General features: G+C 38.4%; 1 protein-coding gene across 1 annotated transcript; it reads left to right on the top strand.

The window, feature by feature from the left end:
• The first annotated feature begins 75 nt into the window (after window positions 1-75).
• Window positions 76-18,547, top strand: LOC129237595 (paraplegin). The gene is made up of 9 exons (XM_054872427.1): window positions 76-342; window positions 402-713; window positions 8,085-8,319; window positions 11,034-11,167; window positions 11,222-11,758; window positions 11,818-12,088; window positions 17,683-18,005; window positions 18,065-18,256; window positions 18,315-18,547. The coding sequence occupies exons 1-9, from the start codon at window positions 223-225 to the stop codon at window positions 18,459-18,461; spliced, it is 2,271 nt and encodes a 756-aa protein (XP_054728402.1). The 5' UTR covers window positions 76-222; the 3' UTR covers window positions 18,462-18,547.
• Window positions 18,548-19,117: the final 570 nt, after the last annotated feature.

Below are 19,117 nucleotides of genomic sequence, written 5' to 3'. Positions count from 1 at the left end.
ATGTTATTGAGGAGATATCGATTAAATATTTGGTGATGAAGGTTGTTGGGCCATGCTCAGTATCGATTTGTAATCATATGAAATCTAATTTGTTTTCTCTATTACCCCCTGAAAAGAAAATTGTAAATATTAACTACCGACAGCCGTAATATGCCGGCCTTATATTTATTTCCCAACTTAATTGGAAATTTTTGAAAATTACTAGTTGCGATAAATGCGATAATGTTAAGATATTTGAAATTGTTAAACGGCTCAAAGAATTTGTTTAAGCTGGATTATGGGAAGGAGTTCGGAAACAGCAACATATTTGGCAAATCATGTAATCCTATGACACACAATAAGGTTAGGGTACATTTAATTTTTTTCAGTGTAGACCGTAAATACAAAAGAGTTTTTTTTAGCTTAATCATTTCCGTGCTGAATATAAGGCAGCGCTAGGCTTGCTTGCCAGGTCTTGTGATTTGCAACTATGTGTTGTGCGAAGATTACATTCAAGTAGAAAAGCTTTTACCTCGCAGAAACCGTCGAGTGATAAAGAAGGTTCTACTGGAAATGACGACGGGCACAATTCAAATAAAAATGGAAAAAACGGGAACGACAACGAGGAAAAAATCAAATCATTACTCTCTAAGGCTTTGTTATGGATGTTTTCGGTTTACATGCTTGCCGTCTTTTTATCTTTAATAATAACGCCAAGAGCAGAACGTCCCGAGGTAAACTAAACAAATCATATTAAAATAATTTTCTGAGATAAATGTATGTATGTGTATGTGTAATATTATGTATTAGTAATGAAAATGCAGGTAGATTTTGTAATGTAGGCCAATATATAATTCGTGAGTTTTCGCAAAACAGCTGTTGAAAGTAAAAAAAGGCATTTTTGACGTTTTTTACTAAATTATCAAAGTTTATTAACTTTTTTCTGGAACAAACATCTTTTCTATATCGTCGTCTGTCGTATATCCTTTTGAGGTATACAATACGGTTTCGAACAAAAGTAAATCATGCCAGCTTGCGGTAAAATACGGTGCACTAGACAGGGCTAGTATACTGGGGCGGCAGCCCTTGGTCGGGAATAAAAAAGCGAGTCATTCCGGTAACGTAGAACCGGCTGCCATGGGAATGAAGGCTTTCGATACAGTCAGCCACGCCACGCTACTAGATGACATTTTACAGTCGACACTCCCGCCAGGGCTGAAGAGGTGGACCGCGAACTACCTGAGTGGTCGTCACTCGTCGGTAGTATTTCGAGACCAAACCTCAAAACAGAGAAAAATAAAGCAAGGAGTACCGCAGGGTGGTGTCCTTTCACCCTTGCTTTTTAATTTCTATATTTCGAAACTCCCCCAGCCACCAGAGGGAGTCTCACTGGTCTCATATGCCGACGACTGCACGATAATGGCGTCGGGCAATGACATTGATGGCCTATGCTCAAAAGTAAACAAAAACCAGTCTTTATCGCTTCTGCACTGCGAGAAACTTAAAACTTTCTCCCACTAAATCCACGGCGACCCTTTTTACTACCTGGACAAAGGAGGTCAAGCTGTCCCTTCAGGTGCACGTTGTTGATACCCCAATACCGACGGTAAACAACCCCAGAATTTTGGGAGTCACCTTTGACAGCTTGCTCTCCTTCTCAGCGCACACAACCGCTATTGCAACGAGAGTACAGAATCGCAACAAGGTCCTCAAGTCGCTCGCCGGCAGCACTTGGGGCAAAGACAAAGAAATGTTGCTGTCGACTTTCAAAGCAATAGGCCGACCGGTTCTTAACTATGCCGCGCCTGTCTGGTCGCCTGGAACCAGTGATACGCAGTGGACGAAGCTTCAGACCTGCCAGAATACTGCCATCAGGACCGCGACAGGATGCAGAGAACGTTAATGTATAGAGAAGTCTCAATGACAGGAAAGTATTCATTTTCGAGGGGTACTCGTCTCGCGAAGACAATTTCACCACAGACAGATTTTTCAACAAAAATTAACAGTAAGGGGCTGAATTATGTAAATTTAGCAGCAGTAAAGAATGTTAGGTAGCTTTTTAATATGACCTATTATTTGAATTTTCGCAAATCATCCAAAATTATATACATATGTTATGTCTGTCTGTCTGGTGTCTGTAAAACTTTGTTGAATCCCTTCAACTAAATCAAAATCCTCTATAGAAAACGCTTCATTACCAGGCGCACAGGAAGATGGCATATGCAAATGTAAATTTGTGAATTTATATACATTTGCGCATATGTATATGCTGTGTGTATGTATGCTCACCAGCCACAGCTCAAGATAAAACGGTAAAACTTCTCAAGAAATCCAGCGCGCATTCATAGGCGCAGCGCACATTCATTGGCACAGCATTGTATGTACAGTAAGCTTGAAATGTTTACAGGCATCTTCAAATGCTCTGATTTCAGAGTAAGTTTCTAACTTTGCAGATTTATGCATATGTTTTGTGCACTTTTTATCAATTGAAAAACTACATACGTAAAGTAATCTACAAATTAACTATTTGCCTACTATCAGTTAACATAAAATAATTGTTTCCAAATTTTATCTTAGTATTAAAATGTCCGAATCAGACCTTTTTTTTAAGCTACTTGTTTTCTTCTTCAACTTACTGTATGCTCATGCGCGCACTTGACGCACAGCAGCTGCGGCTGTCGAGCATTTAGAAAGACATATTTACATACATATATTTTTGCATACATATATACGATGCCGCGGGCACTCGACTTGACAAAAATTGAAGATTTATCAAATATTGGCAAATAATTCTACGCGAAATATTTCGCCGGCTCGTTTTATGAATGAAAGTACTTGCTTTTAGAACTATGAGCTCGAATTTATCAATGAATTTTTTGATGATGAATTTTTGTTGTACAGTACAATGTTGAAACTGTTCGGCGCCGCCGCGACTGTTCAGCGCTATGGTCGCTGCGCCTGCGTCTATGACTGCATTTTGTTCTTGTAGTCGCTAGGCATAGAATTTTAGCTTTGAACGACATACGCATTTTGAGGAATAAAGTGAGTGCCCTGTGTGTGCGGTTGTATGTACATGCATATGTGTATATTAATAAGCATTGTTTTGCTTGAATTCAATTCACATATTTATATTTGCATATGCCATCTTCCTGGGTGCCTGGTAATGAAGAGTTTTGTATACAGAATTTTTTGATTTGATCAATTGAACGTACATACATAGATATAGTTAGCGCATCAAGTGTGCATATACACGCACATGCACATGTCGATGCATATGCAGAAGAAGTTGTTTTAGCATTTGCAGGAATTCGATCATTCGAATATATTTACACCCTAATTATTGCATGAAATATGATAAGGCGATGCTCGTGAGGTAGGTCATGTTGCTTCAGTGCATACATATGCGTGCAACACTATATTTATTAAAAATGCAATAGAACTTAGTTGTCCCATATATGTATGTATGCAAATACGTTTCTTTGAAGTTTTCTTTTATTTATTTTAAATTTCAAAGTTTTGTACTATCTATAAAATGCATAAATATGTATATGAATTATTCCCTGTAATATACTCTGTGTCCAAAAAATAAGGTGACATTGTATTTATTTTGAAAATTCTTTATTTATTCTTCCAAATCAATTTCATCCCCTTCAAAGTAATCCCCTCCCGACACAATGCACTTATGCCAACGTTTTTTCCAATTTTCGAAACACTGGTTGTAGTCACTTTCCGGGATGGCCTTCAGTTCCGTCTTCGTTGCGGCTTGAATCTCCTCTATCGTGTCAAAACGGTGTCCCCGGAGCGGTCTTTTGAGCCTGCTGAACAGCCAGAAGTCGCACGGTGCCAGATCAGGTGAATACGGTGGTTGCGGAACGATATGGGTTGAGTTTTTGATGAAATGATCACGAATTACGAGTCCAAAAAATTCAATGTTTTCGGTACCAGTCGAGATTTGACGCGCTTGAGGCCCAAAACATCCTTCAAAATGGTATTGACTGAGCCTTTCGATATGCCAACATCATCAGCAAGGTCTCTAATCGTTAATCGACGGTTTTTCAACACCAAATCTTTGATTTGTTGGACGTGAGCTTCGTCAGTTGAGGTTGATGGTCGCCCAGGACGCTCTTCGTCTTCGACACGTTCACGACCGGCTTGGAACTCACTATACCACTTGTAAACATTTTTTTTAGACATAGCCTCATCACCAAAGGCTTTCTGCACCATCCTCAACGTATCCGAAAATTGATTCCGCAAACAAAATTTAATGCAAATTCTTTGCTCAACAAATTTCGACATTGCAAAAAACGAGAAACTCACTTTTAGCAGCTCACAAAACGACGCGTATCTCAAACAGTAAATGAATATTTCACATGAAATTTGACATAGATGTCACTCACAGTACTACCAACCTAAAAAAAAAAAGAATTCTCCTAATCCTTCAAAGCGCGCAGTTTAAAATCAAATGTCACCTTATTTTTTGGACACAGTAGTACATATGTAAATTGAAAAAAAAATTCGTTTGGCAAAGGAACAAAAAATGCATATTCAAATGTACATAAATATGATAAGGCAATGCGTCGTGAGATAGGTCATTGTTGCTGCAGTGCGTGTGCACATATGTATGTACATTTGTAACACTATAAGAATTGAAGATGCAATTGAACTTTTGCACAAATATAACTAACAAAATATATGTATATAAACATATATTGATATACATATATATTCATCAATAATACCAATATGCTCTTTGAATGCTTGTCTAAAATTAATTTCGACTCGAAAAATTAGTAAAAATTTTCATCAAATTTACACTAAAACGCACACAACAAAATGTGAGGTCGTTTTATAATGTATTTTGTTTAAATTTTTCTTTTAAAATTAAAACAATAAACATTAAAGTTACTTTGATTTTAAATGTTCTCTTTTTATTTGGTTATATTTGTTTGAAAATATAAATTGAATAAATTTTCGTTTATCAAGGGAACATAAAAATGCACAAGCAAATGCCTTGCAAAATGCCGTCGGCATTCGTCAATTTGATTTCATCCAGAAACCAAAAACTGAGCAGAGCCAATGTACTTGTACATAATTCACTGTAATCAGCTCTGTTAAGAACTTCCCCGCTGTCGAGTTAAGCGAGGTGAAATAGTGTTCGCGGTTTCACTTCATTTTTGACAATTCACACTATTCGTAGCTCTTGAGAATTCTCTATATTTAACGTTCTCTGCAGGATGTCCTCTGATGTCACCTTTACAACATTTGCATGACGAGGCGCACATGTTCCCGGTTAAGGAGCACAACAAAATGCTCGGCAAGCAGTTTCTGCTTGGGTGTCACCGTAGGCCTCACCCATGCAGACACCTGCTCGAGCCTGAGCCACCTCCCAGGCACATCAGGAGACATTTCCTCAACTACTTGGACGAGATCCAGGACAAAACGAACAGACCACTCCAGGATCAGACAGTATACAGACAAGCAATTAACGACATTCATCGGGAGACCCTTACCACCTTCTTAAGCTCCCGACCACCGAGTGCCGTTATCGGAGTCCAACCACCACCTATCGCAGACGAAGAGCTCCAGCTTCCTGTCCCGCGTAATCTTGGCACAATTACGTTCTGGATATTGTAGCAGGTTAAACTCCTACCTATCCAGAATCGACCCCGACATACCAAACATATGTCCAGCATGTGAAGGTACCCCGCACGACACTAACCACCTCTTCACATGCCCCATCAAACCCACTCATCTAACACCCCTCTCCCTCTGGACCCAACCCGTCGAAACTGCCAGTTTCCTGGGCCTACCGTTAGATGAGCTAGACGAAGACGACCGGTAACTACACTACACTGACAGGGCGAAGATACTGCTACAACAACAACAACATGCCAGCCTGCGTATTGAGTCTCGCAAAATAACTGTTGTTAGGCTCATTATAATTAAAAGCAATATTTATTTCATACAAATAAATATATATAAATATATATATATATATATATATATATGTCGCAGAATAGGCTTATTTGCCCATTGGGCCAATTCCAGCTAAATAAGAGCTAGGTATGACCATTGTATGTCTGTGTATATTTTTCGGTGGCGCCATATTTCTGCAAGTATAAATTTGTGCACGACGACAGAGGCTTAATGAAGAATTTTGTGAAAGCTTTGGTAAAAAGACCGGAAAACACAGCCCTTAAATACATGAAAACCAAGTTCCCAAGATTGTTAACAGAGAAAATCAAAGCGGGTATATTACTCGGTCCACAGCTACTACTGCTAGATGCAACTTCATGAAGATTCCGTGCAACATAAAAGAAGAAGTTTGAGAGTAAAAGCGTATTTTCGACCTCAAACATAGCCAAGTCAAAAGCTGCAAAATCAGACGTGTTGACTTTATGGGTCAAAACTTCTGCAATTTTTCGTCGATTCAGACATACTTTGGCTTAAAATGTAGGTGACAAAATTGTCTTTCAGAAAACCTATCTTATGTCGATATAAAAAGAAGAAAGAAAAGAGTTAATAAACTTTGATAATTTAGTAAAAAACGTCAAAAATGCCTTTTTTTTTAACTTTCAACAGCTGTTTTTCGAAAACTACGACTTCCATTGACACGAATTATATATTGCCATGTAGGTTATACAAGGGGTGCCTTTTATATTTCGGGATTAGAGAACAAAACCAAATTTTAATCATCGAAAATCACTTTATTGTTTTTCAAAATATTCTCCATGAAGATCTATATACTTTTGCATGCGTTTGAACCAATTGACGAAGCACTTTTGCCACTCTGAATGAGGTACCTCCAAAACATGCATTCTGAATGCCGCAACCGCTTCTTCAGGTGTCGAAAAACGTTGACCTCTCAGTTTGTTTTTAACGTACGGGAATAAAAAGAAGTCATTCGGTGCCAAGTCAGGACTATACGGCGGATGACCCATTAATTCGATGTTTTGGTTGCTCAAAACGGAAGTGCTTCGACCGCGAACAACTTTTGTTGGATTTGGCTCATCTTGAAACACCCATACAGTCGACTGCTGTTTACTTTCGGGCTCATCCGCGTAAATCCATGATTCATCACCTGTCACGATGTCATAGACGTGTTTCGAAGCCCCGCGATCGTATTTTTTTAGCATTTCCTTCGACCAATCGACACGAGCCTTGTTTTGAGCGATTGACAAATTGTGTGGGATCCAACGCGAACAAAATTTTTTGACAGTCAAATTTTTATGCAATATTGAATGTATTCTGGTCCCACTAATGCCTAAGATTGTCTCAATCTCACGATAGGTCACATGACGATCTTGCAATATCAGTTCGCGCACAGCATCAATGGTTTTCGGAACAACAACTGATTTTGGACGATCTTCACGAAATTCGTCTTGGAGTGAACTACGACCACGATTGAATTCACCATACCATCGATAAGCACTGGTCCTTGATGCAGCTTCATCGCCAAAAAATGAATGTTGCTGAGTTAATCCACGTCGAAAGTTGTAAAAAATAAATGTTCACGATTTAATTCCATTTTTGGACCGAGATGAATCTTTTAAGTTACTGTAAACAACACAAATAGCGCTGGTATTTCAAAACGTTCTGAGTACGTAAAAGCCAAAAAATGTCAAACTTTGCGATACAGCTGTCAGTTGCCAGATTGCAACACCAGGGTTGCCAAATCCCGAAATATAAAAGGCACCCCAAGGCACTTCAAAGAAATGGCGCGCACTGTTTTCGAGATTGCAGGTAATAAATGCACTATTGCCCAAAAAAAAGGTTTTTTGGGAATATCTCGGAAACCGTTCTTTGAAAAAAAAATAATAATAAAATTCATTTTTGGTTTCAGCGACCTCAAATTAGTCTAAAAAACGCTTTTTGGTCGAAAGTGAAAATTCGTAAACTAGTGTTATTTTTGCTGAGCTCGGAAAATGGTATATTTTTATATACTTTTTTGTCTCTTAAGGAAAATTACTTTTATATTGCGACTTAAAATTAAAAATCATTGAGTGATTTTTGTTAATACAAGTCACAAAAAATAGTCTCAAATTGCATGATTAGCGTCATTGGTTCTTTATAAACTGAAATAATTTACATTATTAACGTTTTAGGGCTCGACGAGATATGTGTCTTGGAATGAATTTGTGCATTACATGTTAGCCACTGGGGAGGTAAAGGAAGTTATTATACGTCCAGATATGGAGATGGTGACAATAATTTTACATGAAGGTGCTATAATCAAGGGTAAAAAGGTTACGTCTACAATCTTTCACATGGCTATAGCAGATGCATCCAAATTTGAAGAAAAGTTGCGCGAAATCGAATTACGGCTCGGCGTAACTGAAGGCAAGTCCATTATTAAGTAATTCTATTTTAGCATTATACTTAGTCCTGCCATAAGTTCTGTTACAAGTTCGTTATAGGTACGAAATTATAATACTTTTTTAATGAAGTTAGTTTTATTTAATCATGTAAATATTAAAAAAAAAATTAATTTTGTTTCGAAATGGTTACCATTTGCTTTTACACAAGACATTTTACATTGACCATTCAGCTATTGCAGCACGCACGGTTTCCACGAATATTGACGTCGCTGCTCGAGCCAAAGATTGTTTGAGACTCTCCACATTTCTGTGAGGTTGTGGTGGTGCTTATAGCAGCAATACTAAACCCTGTCAGTGCAACGCTACTAGGACAGTCCTCTCACAGGGGCGGTTTTGCTTGAGTCGGCGGTTTACCTGAGCGTTAATGACGGTGTGTGCCATGCTGGTGTGAGGCTGGGGTCAGCTGTTTCGTAAAGAGTGGGAGTAGAAGGGCTTCAAGAGTCTTCACTACTGGGGAAATGAGAGTTATCGGGCGATAAGACTCCCCTTGGTTGGCGGGTTTTCCAGGCTTCAGTAGTGGGACCACTCTCCCCAATTTCCACTTATCAGGAATGATGAGAATGGCCATAGACAAATTGAAGACTTTGGTAAGATATTCTATTCCCAATGGGTCCAGCTTTTTCAGCATCAGCATGTTAAGTCCGTCAGGGCCAATTGCTTGAGATGGTTTCATATGGTTGATGGGCCCCTGAACCTCATCGCTGGAGAAAGCAAGTGGCGCACTGTTGCATGTCAGTTTGTGTACCCATCTGGTAGCACTACGTTTGAATCTGTCGGCCGGAGGATACCGTGTGAATAGTCGGCTAAAATAGCTCGCGCATCTCTTCGAATCCGACGAAGCACGACCGTTAAAGGTGATATCTACCTTGTCGCACACCAGAGCTGAAGTTGCAGGACTTCAGATGCTCTTACCAGGGAGGCGTTGTATTGACTGCGCTGGTCCTGCTGTGCGTTCCGCAAAAGTTGTTGTGACCTGACGTTGACGGGCGGCCGCGCTACAAGGGGCGGTTGCGGGTGCAGAGCTCTGCAGCAGGGGGCAACGAAGCCGCGTGCCCACTCACGGGTGGTGCACAGGCCAGATCACCTCCGAAAGTGGCACCAGCCATTGCAAGAATTGCACACGGAGCAGACTGTGCGGCGGACCAAGAGCTGCTGGTTTGTCCCCGCACTGGGATAGGAGCAGAAGGGTTGTGGGTTAATAGTAGAGCTGTGTTGCGCCTGAGGGCTCCTTACCGTTGAGGTATTGATATTGTTGATGGCGGCAGTTTGACAGACGACCCATCCAATTTTGACTTTGCCAATATCCATTAGCTTTTAGAGCTGGCAGGCTAATGGTGGCCGTTTGAGTGCCCGCATAACCTGTTAGTAGTCCAGTTATATCGGCCAACTCCATATCGTCAAAACCAGCCAAAGATTTAATCGCGTTGTGTACCTTTTCCTTCATCGATGTCCTTGCATTCTATTATGATGCGATAAGAAAGCGCCTTCACAGTTGCTTCGCTACCTAAGGTGGCATCCACAGTTCGATTAAGAGACCGCCTTTTCGGATTCTACTTATTTTCGATACTGAATCATCGAAATTTTTGAACTTTTCGTCGCTTTTCACTTTTTTTGAAATGTCCTACACTAACACTCGCCGTTTTTTTTTTCAATTATTATAGCATCGGGCCTTACTCTTCCCGTACTGCTTTTATTAATAGTTTGTTTGACCTTTTTGGGGTTATTTTTTCCCAGTGTCCACTCGTTTGTAGGCTTCGGCTGGTCTGGGTGAGAAGAAGCTGATACATGAACCTTTCCAGCTGGTTGCATTTTTTCCACTGCTTTTTTTTTCATTTTCCTTCTCGGTGAATCCTCAGTGCTTTCCTTTTTGCGTCTATTCTCTGACTTAGTTATTGCCCTGGGAGACGTTTGTGTGCTACTCTTATGGCACGGTATCCTGCTTTCCTGCTTGAGTTCTGAGGCAGCCCGGTGGTAGAGGGATTTTATGTTAAAAATAACGTATCTCATAGATTGATGTATGGTACGGGGCTTGCCTTTGTTTTCATTTCTTGACGTTATTTCTTTAAGCTACCTTTAACTTGAAAGTGTGTCCCTTATATATTTATTAATATTATATATATTTATATTACATTGAATGTATCGTTGTGCGAAATATTGTAAATGTTTGTTTAATAAATATTTACAATTTAACTCAAAGATAAATGCAATATGTAAAAGGAAATTACTTAAAGGGTACTACTCCGACTACAGATAGAACTTAAAATTTTGCTTAGTATTGCTCTTGGCTATAAGCAGTAACGAAACGTAGCTGGGCTAGAAGCGGAACAAAGCTCTTGCTACCGCATTTTGAGCTTCCTGCTCTACCAATATTCTGTACAAGTCGAGAGCAGTAGCGGGAGCAAAAATAAAAGATTTGAAAGAGCATCACAATTTCAATCACTGCTTATTTATTTACATACTAACCTAACTTAAATTTTAATATTTGCTTAAATAAATTTGCTATTTGAAACTTTTCCTCTAGTCTTTTCTTCAACTCATCTACAAATACTGCAAAAGTACCCTCAAAGTTTCACTTCATTTCCTGTATTTTACTTCAATCTTGTATTCTATAATTTATATCCCTATTTTTACTTCTTGGCTGACTTCTCAAAATAATTGGTATGCTTAATATTTCAGGTGTGGCAATTACATACGACAGGCAAAGTGACATCACAGGGCGTATTTTGGTGTTAATTTTGTTCTTTGCCTTACTTATGTCGATTGCATCGAGAATGAAGGGCGTCAGAAGTCCCATAAGTATGGATTCTTTTGTAGGTATCTTAAATTCAACATAAGCAAAATGTATTATATTTATTTATGACTAGTCGCAAATGGGAAGGGCCAAATTTACTCTAGTGGATCCTTTTGATGGTGGAAAGGGAGTCCTTTTCAAAGATGTTGCGGGGTTGCAGGAGGCCAAACAAGAAGTTAGAGAATTCGTTGATTATTTAAAAGAACCCGAAAAGTACCAACGGTTGGGAGCAAAAGTACCTAAAGGAGCTTTACTCCTGGGGCCACCTGGTTGTGGAAAAACCTTATTGGCAAAAGCTGTTGCTACTGAGGCCCAAGTACCTTTTCTAAGTATGAACGGATCAGAGTTCATAGAAATGATTGGTGGCCTCGGAGCAGCAAGAGTACGGGATCTTTTTCAAGAAGGTAACAAACGAGCTCCTTGCATAATCTATATTGATGAAATCGACGCAATCGGCCGACATAGATCAGGAACGGAAAATATAGGCCAAGGAGGCTCAGGGGAATTAGAACAAACTTTAAATCAACTTCTGGTTGAAATGGATGGCATTTCCTCTAAGAATGGAGTACTTATGCTTGCAAGCACTAACCGTGCTGATATATTAGACAAGGTAAGAAAATACAATTATAAAATTCATTTCAGAAAGTCATATATTAATATTTTTGTTAGGCGTTGCTTCGTCCAGGTAGATTCGACCGTCATATATTAATTGACTTACCTACTCTTCATGAACGCAAAGACATTTTTGAGAAACATTTATCAAGTGTTAAATTAGACTCTGAGCCGGCGAAGTTTTCAGAAAAGCTTGCACGTTTAACTCCTGGATTTTCGGGAGCTGATATAGCCAATGTGTGTAACGAAGCGGCTCTACATGCAGCTCGAAATTGTCAAAAAAAAGTATCCGCATCAAACTTGGAGTATGCAGTTGAGCGACTTGTGGGTAAGTAATTATTAGAGGAAACTTAAAAAATCAATATTGACATATTTTCAAAACACTTCAAGTAAACATTCCAAATAATTCGTGCGGCTATCGAAAAACCAACAAGTTTTCCTTAGATTAAGATTAATTCCTTAATGCACGAGGAATTAATTTCTGAGATTTTATTATCTCTACGCTAGTCGGCCAATTTTAATGAATTTTATTTAGTTATAATAGCAGTAAAAACAATATACTTTAAGAAATTAAGGTAAAATTGGAGGATTAATTTTGCGCCACCATGTACAATGCTTGTTATTTATTGCGTCTACGTCGAAGATTACGTTGAAATTTTAATGCTCAGTCGGACTTGGTTAGTTCTAAAATGTATTATACTTATTGCTTTTACACGAAAAATGTTTACTTAATAAGACATCCTTTTAGGAATTATGTTAGGGTTTAGAAAAACAAAACGACGAAAGTCGTGTAAAAAAATGTATAAGTGAACCGTGAACCACATGAAAACAGGGACTCCCCGCAGTATGCAGTGACATATTCATACGCAATAACGGTTTTATTTCAGTTTGTAATTGATTTTGCTTTGACTACATTACTTTGGAGTTATTTTAAAGTTTTTGTGTACAAGAAATAGCGATGGCCGCGAAAGTGGGCAAATTATAGGAAGAAGTCGCTCTTCTGTGCAGTATGTCATGCAAACATACAATACAAATGGTTGAATTGTGTCGAACCCACGTTCTGGTCGACCTAGCAAGCTGACCGTACGTGAAAACGAACCACATTGCAATCAGTGAAAAATAATCCTCGAATTACGGCTTCTCAAATTCCTTTGGCAAGCATGTGCATGACGATACTGTACGTAAAATACTTAAAAAAGATGGGTATCGCGGACATGTAGCTCGTATAAAACCGTACATATCCGAAATCAACAAAAAAAAACGTATGGATTTTGCAAAAGAATATGTTAACAAGCCTCCAGAATTTTGGAAACGTGTTCTATTTTCGGATGAAAGCAAATATTGCATATTTGGCATTAAAGGGAGAAAACAAGTGTGGCGTAAGAGCGGTACTGCGCTCGAAAAAGAAAATCTTGTATCAACTGTGAGGTATGGCGGGGAAGGTGTGATGGACTGGAGATGTATGGCGACACCTGGAGTTGGCAAACTTGTTTTTATAGAGTCAACAATAGATCGCATTTTCTTATTTAAATATTTTAAAGAGTTGGAACTTGGTGATGATTTCTGGTTTCAGTATGATAATGATCCCAAGCATTCGGCATATAATGTTTAGCCCTGGTTGCTGTATAGCACAAATCACCTATTGCGCATCCCGCCTTAATCCCCAGACCTCAATCCCATTGAGCATTGGGATTTACTGGAGCGCAGGATCCGTCAGCACAGGATAACCTGCAAGGAAATGTTTAAAAACGTAATAATTAATGAATGGAGCAGAATTACCAAAGAGGACGGAAGAGGCCGACTTGCGGAGCTCCCGAAGCGGAAAGGTTATTCCACAAGTTACTAACAGCTTTTTTTGTGTTGAATATGCATACTTTAACCGTATACCCCAATGTACAAATAATTTTTCTGCTTCCTTGAAGTGAAGTTTTTTATTTTTGGTTTATGAAATTTTATTTTTAAAGATGTACTTAGGAAAAAATGTATAGAAATTGTAGAAAAATTACTGACTAAATATTTCTCAAAAAAGTTTAAAATGTTCACGGCTGCATATCAAAAATTACTGACTCATTTCGCTTTAAAGCCAACTAAATAGCTATACATGATTTCCTTTTATTTTCATGCGACATCTTTTAGTGGATTTTGATAGTTTACTCACTTCTATTTAGTCTACACTTTTATTAGGTGTTCGCCATCGCGTGCCTCTTGATGTTGTTCCACAAATCGAGGGACCTAGAGTTTTAAGCCGACTTCGAACATTAAATGGTTTTTTATAAGGAGCTTTTTTATGGCAGAAATCCACTGAGGGAAATGCACTTTTTTCTTCATTTCGATTTTTCACGTGTATTCGAACCTACGTTCTCCGAATGATAGTCACGCACCAATCCATTTGGTTACGAAGGCTGAAATAAATATTGTCAATAAATATTGAGCATGTAGCACATGCTGACGAGCCATGAGTATTTTAAATGTTTAAGTTGAGAGCGCATAACCCTATGCGACCTGATTAATAGGGTTGTAAAGTAAAAAAATATACTATTGTGTATGGATTGCTGGAAGGTACTTGGCAAATTTCAGCTATACGTCAAATTGCTGGAAACACAAATAAAGTAAAGTGCATCCACACAAGGTGAAAGCAGTGGAGTAGCTGATTTGTTTTTGTTTTTCCTCCGATTTCGTGATTTCAATATAAAAGTGATCTGAAGTCATAGTAATTTTGAAAATAATGGTTTAAAACTTTTTTATGGCCGATCTTTAGCTCCTGGATGAAGCTACAACTACTAACATGCCGGTCAACTTCGATTATTTCTTTGATTTTATAGACATTTTCTTCAACATTAAAAATGTCTGAATGGAATCGATGAAACTAAAATAGCACGTAATTAGCTGTTACACGATAAACACCATTAAAAATTTCAGCGGCCTGGCTTCCATTCTCGCCTTTATCAAAGAAAAACTGTAAAACGTATCAATTTTTCTCTTTGTTTACTTGCATTGTTAACACCCTGTATTTCACAACTGAAAGGAACATATCGAACACTACTGCCCTGCAAATTTCAATTTTTCTGATGCGAATAAGATGTGACCTAGTGTTCCCGAAGGGAATTTTCGCGCTGAGCACGAATCAAAAATTTTCCATCACGTCAGGTTTTCAAAAAAAAGGGGGTTGAAACCCTAAAAATAGCGTATTTGGCCATTTTTCAAAAATTGTGGAGCAGAACCCTGACGTGCTACGATCTTCGTTATTGTCAGTAATTGAAGGTTGAACTTTGCTCTTTGAAATAAGCCCAAACCCAAATTTTTCGCATGCACCCTTAGAGTAGGGGGTGTACTTATGTCTACGGGGGTAGGGAAAAAAATGAACATAGGAACTTATCTACATCCAAGATAAGATATAATGAAAAGTGCAGTGTTCCTAAGGTATTTAGTGTCGCTGATTACAAATCTGAAGTCAAACATTCCATTTAAATCATTATATCTTATCTTGGGTGTAGATAAGTTCCTATGTTCATTTTTTTCTTCATAGAAATTGCTTTGGTGGAATATTTTGGAATTTTTGTTTGTTTAATTATAATTATTATTATTTTTTTTTTAATACTTTTATTTGCAATCTATTCTAAGAGCAATAAGCAAATTATATAACATTGTGGTTATTGATCTCCAGTGAAAACAATAATAATATAATTATTATTAACGATATAAAGAAAAGAAAATATTAGCTAATTTAACTGCGCAATTGGCTGCTAGTAATAGGCAGTTATAGTAAATCCTTAAACGAAGTCTAATATCGTATAATTGTTGGCATATGCGGATGATATTGACATCATCGGCCTTACCAACCGCGCTGTTACTTCTGCCTTCTCCAAACTGAATAAAGAGGCAAAGCGAATGGTTCTGGTGGTGAACGAGGACAAAACGATTTACCTCCTGTCATCAAACAAACAGTCGGCGCACTCGCGTATCGACACTCACGTCAGCCTTCGTTTATTTAAGAACCAGCATTAACACCTATAACAATGTCAGCCTTGAAATCCAACGTAGAATCTGTCTTGCCAACAATTGCTACTTTGGACTAAGTAGACAAATGAGTAGTTAAGTCGACGAACAGAACTAACACTCTACACATATAGACATAACGCAGCGAATAAAGATTCAGCGGCTACGCTGGCTGGGTCATGTCGTCTGAATGGATAGAAACGCTCCGGCTCTCAAAGTATTTGATGCGGTGCCAGCTGGTGGTAGCAGAGGAAGGAGAAGGCCTCCTCTGCGTTGGAAAGATCGGGTAGAGAAGAACTTGGCTTCATTTGGTGTGTCCAACTGGCGCCGGTTAGCACGAGAAAGAAACGGCTGCCGCGCTTTGTTTAACTCAGCCAAAATCGAGTAAGCGGTTATCGCGCCAATTAAGAAGTCCAAGAAGGTGAAGTCCAAAATAAACAAGACTGTGCTAAAGTAGAAACAACAGGGGCTTTGTTCGGATAACTTCGACGTAAAACGTTTTCCCTTTATGGCCAAATGCAATTTTCCGAATAGGTAGCCATATCTGGCGAATACGGTAAGTAATTCATAGTTAAAATGCGATTTCTAGTCAAAAAATCAGTCACAGGAGTGGATGGATGAGATAGTGTATTGTCATGCAATAAGCGCCAGCTTCCTACTTCGTGGTATTCAGGGCGGATTCGACGGATATGATGGAACAAACGCTTCAAAACGTCAAGATAGAAAATTGTATTGACGATTTGACCCATTGGCACGAACTCCTTGTGTACAATTCCCTTGGAATCGTAAAACCAAACGAGCATCGACTTGATTTTTGACTTCTCCAAACGCGATTTTTTGGGTGGTGGGTGCCTCGTCTGGTGTCTTCCATTCGGCAATTTGACGCTTAGTTTCAGGTTCATGTTGGAAAAACCACGTTTCATCACCAGTTACAATGTTGTAAAGGAAGTTCTCGTCTATTCTCGCCTCTTTAATGAGGTCCTTCGAATGTTGAATTCTGAGCAATTTTGGGTTCTCAGTGAACTTGTGCGGAATGAAACGTGCGCAGACCTTTCGTAAGCCCAAATGATCAGTTAAAATGTTTTGGAGGTATTCAACTCCGATTGCATGAATTTTAACGTTGATTTCGGTTCATGTTTGATCAAATTACGAACAATTTTGATGGAGTTTTCGTTGATTACTGATTTTATGTTCGTTGGCATTTATGACCTCACAACCATCTCTGAAACGTGTAAAACACTCAGGAACTCTGGCACGAGGTAGACAGTCGTCGTCATAAACTTTTTTCATCAATTCAAATGTTTCGGTAAACGGTTTACCGATTTTAAAACAAAATTTAATATTAACTCTTTGTTCGAAACTCATTTTTGCACCGATGACAAAAACATACTGACACTTTAGACGCAATAACTTCGCTTCCACTGAACCGAATGTGACCAAGCTTTCACTGGAAGTTAGCTAGAGATATAACTTCCAACACACTAACTCGTTAGAAAGATGGCGCCATCAAAAACATTTTTATGATGCCAGTCTTGTTTTTTTTTTGGACTTCACCTTGTATGACTGCATAATTAATAATATCTAATAAAATTTTAATAAGAATTATGCCTTCAAACCTCTTTTCATTGCCGTTTGACGTTTCCTGTATGTTCGTTAAAATAATTATCGTAGCACAGGGTTGTATTTTAAAAAGTGTGGTTATTATCTAGGATTATTTTATAATCTCAGATTTCGGGAGAGAAATTGTGTATGGGTAATCTCGCTTTTTAATTACGGATTGGGAATTAAGCACGAAAAAGTAGATAATCTACATATATGTGAACGTATTATAATATATATATATTATATATGTGAAGATACAATTTTCTGTTACATTGAAAAGAAAGTTAGATATCGCGGTATTAATATTTATTTTGTATATTCCAGGAGGCACTGAGAAACGATCACATGCGCTTTCACCAGTGGAGCGAAAAGTTGTTGCTTATCACGAATCAGGACATGCTCTTGTAGGATGGCTTCTGCCTAATTCTGACATATTATTAAAAGTAACAATAGTGCCTAGAACAAGTCTGGCTTTGGGATTTGCACAATATACACCTAGCGAACAGAAACTGTATAGTAAAGAGGAGCTGTTTGAAAAGATGTGTGTCGCACTTGGTGGGAGGGCGGCTGAAAATTTAGTATTTAAAAGAATTACAACTGGAGCACAAAATGATTTAGAAAAGGTTACTAAAATCGCGTATGCGCAGGTATAATAATGTGCTATCTAAAATCTTCAAGTGATATATTGCTTAAATATTTAATATAGATTAAAAAATTTGGAATGAATGACAACCTGGGGCCTATGTATATAAAAGATGCAGATGAAATAGGAAGCTACAGTCAACCATTTTCGAAAAACTTGCAGAGGATAATTGATAAAGAAGCTCGGGACCTTGTACACAGTGCCTATCATAAAACTGAAGATCTATTGAGGAAGAATATGGATAAACTGGAAAAAGTATTAGTTTGTATTAGTGAATGTATTAGTTTTGTTTTATTGTACCCAAAATTTTTAGGTGGCTGAAGCGTTGCTGGAAAAGGAAACGCTATCATATGAAGAACTAGTTACTTTGATCGGACCACCTGCTTATGAACTAGCAAACAGAGCAGTGGAGTCTGTTGAATTCGAAAAGTCTTTAAAAAATTTGAGTGAGAATGAATAATAATGGACTTATTGTGAGAACCTAAAATATAATAAAAAAGTTTAAATGAAAAAAGAAAGAAAAAAAATTAAAAAGTTAGAATCAAATGGTGCACTTGTAACTGGACTCTAAAGTTAAAATTAATAGAAAAGTGTTTTCATTTATTTGGCTCTACTTACAAATATTTTAATTGCAATTTGGTGGTCGGGCTGAAGGAGGTCGGACATTGCTTGCGGATTTGCGAAAGGTACTCTTACTATATCGTCTTTTTATGCTAATGCTGTACGCTTACCTAAAGGATGTACAGGTTTTTTCGCACCATTGCATTTAAGTGACAGTTGTTTTTTTTTTTTTTGTCGGGACAACTAGTAAGTGCAGCACTCACACATTAGTTAAGTCCATTGTACTACACTTGGGTTCCCATTTAATTTTCTTTAAATCTACCCGATCTCCGAAGAAATCTGAGTAGATCTTGTGATGCCAAGGAGCCAAGATGGTCGCTTCTTAACACATCAGTGCCAAGTGGTCCGCCGTCTCATCCTCCTCTTCACAAGCTGGGAAGAGTACACTGTCTGAGATGCCCACCCTTTCCATGTGCTTCGCCCACAGAAAGAGGCCCGTCATCAGTCCAACCAGCCGTCTTCACTCCCCTCTGTTTAATGACAGAAAGGTTTGCG

This window comes from Anastrepha obliqua, chromosome 2 (assembly GCF_027943255.1).
Source record: "Anastrepha obliqua isolate idAnaObli1 chromosome 2, idAnaObli1_1.0, whole genome shotgun sequence".
Taxonomy (NCBI): domain Eukaryota; kingdom Metazoa; phylum Arthropoda; class Insecta; order Diptera; family Tephritidae; genus Anastrepha; species Anastrepha obliqua.
This window is presented reverse-complemented; position numbering and strand designations above follow the sequence as displayed.

What these genes read in the sequence shown, in the direction of transcription:
- LOC129237595 (XM_054872427.1), top strand. Translation starts at nt 223, where the DNA reads ATGTTAAGATATTTGAAATTGTTAAACGGCTCAAAGAATTTGTTTAAG. An exon ending in ACGGCTCGGCGTAACTGAAG is followed by an intron (nt 8,320 to 11,033) that starts GCAAGTCCATTA and finishes TTAATATTTCAG; the next exon opens with GTGTGGCAATTACATACGAC. An exon ending in GTGCTGATATATTAGACAAG is followed by an intron (nt 11,759 to 11,817) that starts GTAAGAAAATAC and finishes TATTTTTGTTAG; the next exon opens with GCGTTGCTTCGTCCAGGTAG.